Genomic DNA, 8775 nt, shown 5'->3' with positions numbered 1-8775 from the left:
GAATAATGTTTGTGTACCTGTCTTTATTTCAACTGTTGATACAATGATGTCAATTACCTATTGTATTGTGGATAACAGGGCGATGGTTTTTCCCTAAATTAATTAACAAAGTATTGTAGGTTGTCTTGATTTGTCAGACGCAGTATCTTTCACCTCGTTGATTAAACATAAGTACATGTAAATAATTAAATTTTGCTATCAAAGAAGATTCTTCGCTTGCGGTATAAGCAGAGCCGAAAAATTTACACCGGCTTCTTTGAAATCGAGTTTCAATTTTGTTGACAGAGACCCTTGGTTTACTGACTCAATTTGCCAAAAAGATCTTTGCACGGTCACCAGGTCAATCATTACAAATTTGTTGATCAGACACGTGTAAGGGGTTGAACAGTGACTCGCAAAGACCATTTACTTACGAAGCCATTTTCGATCGTGCGCCCTGAATCTATTGTATAAATTGTAAACTGTTGAGTGGGATGGTGCCAGACTATTTTATGAACGGAGGGCGTTCCAAGCCTCACTTTCGTGTTTTTTTTTTAAATGTGGCTTAAAACAAGGGTCTGTTTAACTCACAAGTTCTAAGAATGAAGAGTTTTACCTCAGATTCAATGTTTAATATGGCAATTTAGATAAAGCTTATTGACTCAAGATTGGACTTGAGATATCACTTACGATGTGACTTGCGATACCTTGTGATATCATTATAAGATCTCGTTCACAAATGCTCCTGAAAGTATTTCCCTGCGACCAGCAGGGCAGTTCAGCAGTTTAGGATTTCTTCACCCAAATGTGGTTCTTGTTTTGCGGCCACGTGAAATCTGTTCCCCGTTTTCTAAAGATTTCGTGCATGAAATGTCACTTTGAATTAGTAGTTAATTGCAGCAAGTTGGGTGATTACTGTTTTGCCAAAAGCCTTAAGGTACTTACACAAGAAAATTGCTTGGAAATCCCAATGGTGCTATGCTGAAGCCAGTAATGAACTACATGTATTTGCATATGAATTGTTCTCGTGGAGGATTTTAGTTTGTTAGTGTTAACAAATAACAATCCCTCCCCCTACTTTCTGTGGGACTTGTTCTTGATGCAAGAAAAACCTGCCTTTTGGGGATACTCATTGCTCTACTATGCAAATCTTAATATCCATTATGTGCTCTAAATAGGTGTTGCATGATACGTTTTGTGCCAAGTACAGAGTAAAATATTTATTTTGTGTGGCATTTGTCAGCTTTATTTTCACAGACACCGTAAGTTGTTGGGGTTATTTTCTCTGAATTAATTTCTGTTGTCATTCATTTTGGGCACTGTCTTAAGATGTATTTGCCATTTGAATGTCGCAATAAGTAAAATGTGATTGTTATATTTTCCTATTGTAGGCCAGGATCAACTCATTTGAATTGTGTACTTTTGACTTCTGTATTAATTAAGTGCCGAAACATGATTGTTGGCATTCATTGTAACTACACCAGGATTAATAAAAAATGTTTTGTGTAAAATTCTCATTTCTTGGTGTGATGTTTTCGGCTGCGTAGCTTCGGGGGCATTCCGACCCTAGGGACATTTCACCTTTCCCCCATAAAAAGGCAAGACAAGGCCATAGCAGGACTGCCCCAGGATGCCAAAAAAAAAATATGCAAATGAACGTATCAATTCTTTCCCATTCTGCAAAGTGCAAGTCATCTTTTGGCAAACGACACATTCCTTTGTATACTACAGTTGCACAAAGGTACTTCGCTCGGCCTGGGCGGGCGGGCGGGGGGGGGGGGGGGGGGGCAGGTACGAGGTTTATGCAACGGGCATGGGTGCAAGTGTGTTTGGCGTGTGGCCTTGCAAGTCATAAGCCCGTAAATCAACAGTAATATCAGTGACTATACAAGATAATTCGTCCGAAGAACGGGTGACAAGCAGAAGTACATAGTGCTTGCAAAGTTGACTCGCAGTAATACGGGAGCACAGTGTTGTTTTGCATGATCCAACTATACCACTACAGGTAAGTTTTATGTATATATCAAACAAAAACGTGTGTTGAGAGGAAGAAATGGATGGAAGATTACTGCTCCCCGGGTCGTAGGCTGATTTTGACTTCTTAATAGGAATGCAGGGCGGTGTTTTATGCACGCACAGCACATGCTAACGGTGTGAAAGTGGATCGAGGAAAAGAACATGTTCGATCGCGTTTATTTCGCTATAACATAAAGCAATATGACGAGGAATAACTCTCGATCGAGTCCCAACGGGTAACTTACTCGACTCGACTCGACTGCATTTTTTTCAGGAATTTCTATGAATTTCACCCCCCCCCCCTCTGGATCCGCGCCTGACTCGAGTGTCACTTCCTTAAAATGACTCGAATCAACTCGAGTGGCACAAAATACACTGACTCGTTACAATTAACTCTGAGTGAAATAACAACGCCCGCAATTATGATGACTCCTGATACTTTGTTCGACAGGACTTCAGATCGATTCGTCATCGGATTGTGCTATAGTTGTTGCAGTCGCTCTTCAGGTAGAATCCACCCAGCTTTCAAGCCTACATGGGCCAAACATTTTCAGAGTATTTTCAGGGCGTAATGGAGTCCATGCATCAAAGGCAGAGTGAGTATTAGTTAATTAGTGCGTGTAGTAAACAAATACAATTAATGTTACGGATCTCCACTGCATATATTTTGATAAGTCTGTGACCCATGGTTTTCTTAAAACTTTTCTTTTAAAACGAGACAGTTTACAATAGAACTGTTTTGGGCTTGCTTCGTGTCACAGAAATTGTGTTGTTTTATCCGCCAGTGATGGCTATCATGGCAAAGGTGAAACCGGAGGACATTCGTCTGATGGAGACCTACGAGTATGAGGGAGTGCCCCTCGCACTGGACACTTTGAAAAGTACCATGGATGACCTGAAGACGTTCGAGATCCGGGAAGACGACGTGTTCATTGTTACTGTGCCAAAAGCAGGTATTACTCTGCAAAAACTGCAGTGTTAAATTTACACCATTGGTATCTATATAGGACCATCTGATGTTAAATTTTACTGGTGTTGTCCTATATAGATACCGAATGGTGTTAAATTAACACTACAGTTTTTGCAGCGTATGCTCCAGAATAGAGTGGTCAAACCAGGGGTGAAGGGTCAGGTATACGCACAGTGTATGTGAATTGATTTTGTTTTGCTGAAAGAACACTTACCTTTTTGTGATCCGTGGACAAAACTTTACAACGGATGGTTGCGTTTAGAATCCCGTAACTTAAAAAGTATATGAGTGATTTGAATGATTTCTGTACTAAAAGAAAGCTTATTATTTGGGCTTTTATATCCTAGATTTTGAAATTGCTACATGTGGAATCTCATTTAGAAAATACTCCTGCCATTTTGATTGTTTTTTACTCGCCCTGTATTCCGAGCATAAATTCTTCCCTATTAGTTTGATTATAAACAATAAGGAATCGAGGTCCATGATTGATGGGTTGACACATTTGTGTGTGTGCATGGGTGCCGACATACTTATTTGATTGTGCGTACATGTACGTGTGATTCTTTAGATCGTGCAATAATGCATTGTGGGAATCGTAAATTCATGTAGGCGTATATCCCTCCTATCTTTGGTAATTTGCCGAAAAATCAAATCAGTTTATGCAAAACCCCGTTAACTTGTGTACTTTCCTATTTTCGGTCGGATTTTGGCCGAAGGTATTTCTATGAAACTTACATATAAGGACGTGAACGCAGATCGTTTGGTTAATAATGTTATCTTAACTTGCCTTTTGTTCCACTTGTGCAGTAGTGTTTGCATTGTTGTATAAAAGATGATGCATGCGCTCTGAATCTGCTTTCGATCAGGTACCACGTGGACGCAGGAGATCATGTCCGCCATAATGCACGACGGCGACATCGAGAAACTCAACAAGAAGCACACGATGATGAGGGCGCCCTTCCTGGAGATGACACACGGCGCCAACGTGCATGACGATGTAAGAAAATGACCATTAGCATCGGGCTTGCTTCAAAGGGCCGTCATCAACATAGGCCTTATGCACAAGTTGGTCATAATATTTGTCGTGGTGAAGCCGAGGGTGCTATGCGCCCTGAGGGTGTTCAAAACGTCATGCCCACGTCACATCAGTCATCAATTGTTTTGTTATTCCTCTGTCTTGAATTCTTTGGAGTTTTAAAAATACGAATACAAACAGCAGCAGTTCAAACACAACAGGCATGACAATCGAACGTCAACTCACGTGCATGTCGCGTATACCGAGCTCAAAACAGCTGATCGTCTGCAAGTACGCTGCCCCCACTCATGTGTGGAAACATGTTGAAAATAGCGTGGGTATACCAACGGTATAAGCGTTTCACACCGTAAGTACCGTACGTACAAAGTCAAACCACACTGTGGGATATCACGTACGTAATATAAACTTAACACGTGATCGCTTTAGGCCAATGAAAATATAAGTATATCAAGACAGATTTATAACAATTACTTTTATGAAGCATATTTATGTTATCGATACTATTCTTCCCAGATACCACGTGCTCACAAATTGTTACCCCGGATGCCGAGGAGTTCTCCCCGCCTCATCAAGTCCCACCTGCCGGGTCAGCTCCTGCCCCCTCAGGTCTGGGAGAAGAAGATCAAGATCGTCTACGTCATCAGGAACCCCAAGGATGTTGTGGTATCCATGTTTCACCACATCGACATGATGGCTGCGGCCGACCGTCAGTTTAGCTTCGACGAAGTATTTGACAGGTTTATCAATGGCACGCGTAAGGATTTCTGCTATTCTTTTCTGTTGATGGGAGGACCAGCCAAATATGGGTTTTTCCGGCCAATTTCCTGGTATTTTCATTCAAATCTGAAAACCAGTCATTCACTTTCGTCTGGATTTGAATGCACGTCTTTGATCCCATTTCAATTCAACGAAAGTCGTTTTCATTGTCCGTGGATTCGGTTTTGAGACGGCCAGACGGCCAATTACATTACCTGTGCATTCATCTACTGCGCAAGCATACATTTTCTAAATTTATTTCAGGTACAGCTAATTTGATTGACGGTTAATTAAAACGAAACCCTAATTGTATCTGGTGCCGAAGGCATTAAACTAAAAGTGAAATAGAATGGTGAATGTTTGAAATCGCCCTCTAAAAACGACGTCTTGTAAACTGAATGGACATAAACGAAAGGTGCTGCTCAATCACTTACTTGACGGCGAACTGAAATGGAATCGAATGCTCTGGTAGCGAAAATGAAACGTCTGTGTTCAGAGCTATTCTCAAATTCAGAAGAAAATAAATGACCGATTTTCAGAAGTGAATGAACATTTTAGGAAATTGGCCAGGAAAACCTATGAGTATTGCCCTCTTCGCACCTGACCTTTCGCTGACTGACTCACTCACAGACCCTTGGTACCAGACCAATACTTATGTTAACTTCGCTATTATGTCTTTGCATCACGAATATTCATGTCAGCTCGAAGTTTTGAATTCGTTCCCACTTTTACAGAAACAAACTTATTTCTCTTTTGAAATATGCACAATTCCTATATTTTGTATCCCCTCAAAGAGCCGTACGGCAAATGGTGGGCACACTACCTGTACTTCTGGGAAAGGCGTAACGACGACAACATTTTATTTCTTCGCTTCGAGGACACAAAGAAGGTATAGTTCTGAACAATGTCCTCATTAGAATCAGTAGCAATCGCGTTTGGTAAATATACCGTCACCGACACCACGAAGTAACACTCTACCGTGTTAAAGCATATTTTTTTCGATTTTCAGTTTTTTTGATTTTTAAACATTATTCATCAAGGCCTACCATTGCACGAAGTATCAAAGCTCCAAGAGCTTTACTTTAATAATTACGCTAAGTATCCATGGCAACTTTTGCGCAAAAGTGACAATTTTCGTTTTCACGAAGTAACACTCAAGTTCCATTTTCCATTGCAATGCATGGCGCGCACTCTGCTCATAAGTGAGCAAAAACGTTTTCACGAAGTAACACTCTTCTTGTAACAAGTTGTATGAGCGCGCGCGCGCTGACCTGAAGTTGCACTTTCCTCGTGTTAAATACATTGAAGAGTGTTACTTCGTGAAAACGAAAATTTACCGTTAAAATTCACAGCTTTTTCGGTTTCACGAACTAACATTTATCTTTTTTCTCTTATTTCTTGTTTATTTAATACACAAACGAGTGAAAAACAGCAGATTTAATAAATTCAATTCATCAAGTGTCCACAACGAGAAACCCAATTGAAAATACTCTGTCGTTTTGACGCAAAGTGTTGTTTTAGAAGGCGTTCAACTTTAGTTGCCGTTTTCTCCGATTGCTAGTTTTTACTGGTATGTAGATGGGTGTTACTTCGTGGTGTCGGTGATACAGTTGTACAATGTATATAATTGTCCGTGTAGGCCTGTATACCTCAGGTTTTCGAAGCATCAAGTTTTCGATGTTTGACCTTGTAGCAACGCGCACACGCAGATTCGTAACACTGTCAGCAACCAGTTTTATTGTTGAGTTTGTTTATGGTGTAAATCGAGGACAGACAGTTATATCGGTGAATCGAGGACAGGGACCAAATCGAAGACGACCTCGATTAAAAAAACTGTCGCTTGCTTGAAACAGCTGATCGTCCGCGCTAGTTCACTGCTCCCACATTAGCATAGGTACCAACGATAGAAGCGTTTTACACCGTACGTTCCGTACGTACAAATTCATAGCTTACTCCGTATACGTGATATCCCACAGGGAGTGTGCCATCACTTTTAATAACCTAACACGTGATCGTTCTAGGCTAGGCCAATGAAATGCAGTATTTAAGACAGAGGTGTAACAATTGTTTTTTAAACGTTACTAATTGCCAATCCACTATGCTACTTTTTTTTCATTACACCATAACGATTGAATAATGAACATTTACCGTCACAACCCGTATAGGACCTCCGTGGCACCGTTTTGAAAATCAGCGAGTTCTTGGGCAAGTCGCTGTCGGATGACGTCATCGATGCCATCACTGATCACTGCACCTTTGAGAACATGAAGAAGAACCCCATGACCAACCCAGACACTCTGCTCCAGAACGCGCATGGCGGCCAGATGCCCGAGGGAAAATCGTTCATGAGAAGAGGTAATACATTGTATAGCCCCTCAGTCCAAAATATACACACCCAAACAAAAGTGCTGCAACCCAAGCTTGCAGCCATTTTGAAAATGTATCCTTCCGATCTATATAGGAAATAGTTCTGTTTGCAACTGCAGTTTCAGCACAGGATCACTAATGTTGGAGGTTTGTATTGTGAGGTTCCCATTTATATCCTACAATTCTGCAATGGCGCGATTGTTATTAACTGTCTATATTTTAAGTCTCTGGATCTCCGTAATTTTGGTACCTTGTGTTCCTTCTTCCATTCTGTAATATATTAGATGGTGTTCAAACATCAGTGACTCGAATTTGAGCATAAAGTTGACTCGAGTCGACTAGATTCGACCACACACCGTGACTCGACTCATCTCGACTCGACCTTCTTGACCTAATGACTCGTCTCGACTCGAGTCATTTCCTTCAAATGACTCGAGTCGACTCGTCACAACTCGGGAAGTGGGGACGAATTTTTTTTTTTTTTTTTTAGAGCTTCCATGTTAATAATTAAGGTACCGGTATAACTGGTTTTCAATTCGTTGTTTTTGTCTTGAATCAGGGAAAGTTGGAGGTTGGAAGGCACAGCTGTCCGACGCTCAAAGCGAGGCAATGGATGCCCTTTGCAAGGAGAAATTGGCGGGAACCGGACTTACCTTCGAATAATAACAAACTGTCTGTGGCCTTTGAAATTGTACGCTTTCATAAATCAGCCTATTTTCCCATGAAGTATGTGTATGAATGGGTTTCACGAAAAGCTAACTTTAAAAACTAGGCTTTTGGACTTGTTAAAAAATACCACTTTTTCTTAGAAGTTAACCGTTACAGCAATAGTTTTCTCAGTAGGTGTGCGTGAAACCAAGCAATATGTGTACTTAAACATCTTATATTTTAAACCTGTAGCCTAATTTTATTCAACGAAAATTTTAAACCTGTCACCTGTAATTGTTACACATATTCTATTTTATTACATTTTATTGAACATTATGTGAAACCAAAATATACTTTGAAAATAATTGATCTATATTTTGTGCAGCCTTAAAATGAATCTAAAATACAACAGGTGACAACAGGGTTTGACATTTGTTCATTTTGCGATAATCTTATTTATTTATTGTAAATAGATATGGGGAAGAATGAAGTTAAGGGTAGAATTTGAAAATGAGTTTTGGATATTTGAAGATTTATACATGTCATTTTTTTATCGGAGATTTTTTTTTTTGCAATGAAGTTTTTCTTGAATTTTGAAATTTGAGATACTTGTCAATGATTCAAAGTTTTTAAAGGGGTATGTTGATTGTTTTTTTTTTGTTTCATTTGAATGTCCACTATGACTTGCACAATGTTTATTTGTTTGTTTGTTTGTTGGGTTGAGTTTGTTTCTGCATTCAATAGGGGACGTTGCACAATAGAGGACAATAGGGTCCGGCCAATTCCCTAGAGATCCCCGATTTGGATTCGTGTACACAACATATGGGAGGTCTTCTTAAGAAGTTGAGTACAAACAAAAGAGGGACAATAGGGGGTCCCCGATTGCAGGCAAATACACACTTGTCTGTAGGGCTGTTGGGGTTGTTGCAGTGTTGCAGCGTCAGAAGAGTCTCAGCGCGCAGTTTTTTGGCGCAAGGGTTAATGCCCGGACGTAAATGGGGGG

At 40.3% G+C, this 8775-nt stretch overlaps 1 protein-coding gene across 1 annotated transcript; it reads left to right on the top strand.

Moving 5' to 3' along the window:
• The first annotated feature begins 1802 nt into the window (after positions 1 to 1802).
• Positions 1803 to 8201, top strand: LOC119735361 (sulfotransferase 1E1-like). The gene is made up of 8 exons (XM_038209061.1): positions 1803 to 1984; positions 2447 to 2591; positions 2781 to 2948; positions 3832 to 3962; positions 4515 to 4755; positions 5552 to 5646; positions 6923 to 7112; positions 7684 to 8201. Exons 2-8 carry the CDS (start codon positions 2531 to 2533, stop codon positions 7785 to 7787), a joined length of 990 nt encoding a protein of 329 aa, XP_038064989.1. The 5' UTR covers positions 1803 to 1984; positions 2447 to 2530; the 3' UTR covers positions 7788 to 8201.
• The last annotated feature ends 574 nt before the right edge of the window (positions 8202 to 8775 follow it).

This window comes from Patiria miniata, unplaced genomic scaffold (assembly GCF_015706575.1).
Source record: "Patiria miniata isolate m_02_andy unplaced genomic scaffold, ASM1570657v1 HiC_scaffold_29, whole genome shotgun sequence".
In the NCBI taxonomy this organism is placed as follows: domain Eukaryota; kingdom Metazoa; phylum Echinodermata; class Asteroidea; order Valvatida; family Asterinidae; genus Patiria; species Patiria miniata.
This window is presented reverse-complemented; position numbering and strand designations above follow the sequence as displayed.

What these genes read in the sequence shown, in the direction of transcription:
- LOC119735361 (XM_038209061.1), top strand. Translation starts at nt 2,531, where the DNA reads ATGGGCCAAACATTTTCAGAGTATTTTCAGGGCGTAATGGAGTCCATG. An exon ending in GCGCCAACGTGCATGACGAT is followed by an intron (nt 3,963 to 4,514) that starts GTAAGAAAATGA and finishes TATTCTTCCCAG; the next exon opens with ATACCACGTGCTCACAAATT. An exon ending in CAGGTTTATCAATGGCACGC is followed by an intron (nt 4,756 to 5,551) that starts GTAAGGATTTCT and finishes ATCCCCTCAAAG; the next exon opens with AGCCGTACGGCAAATGGTGG.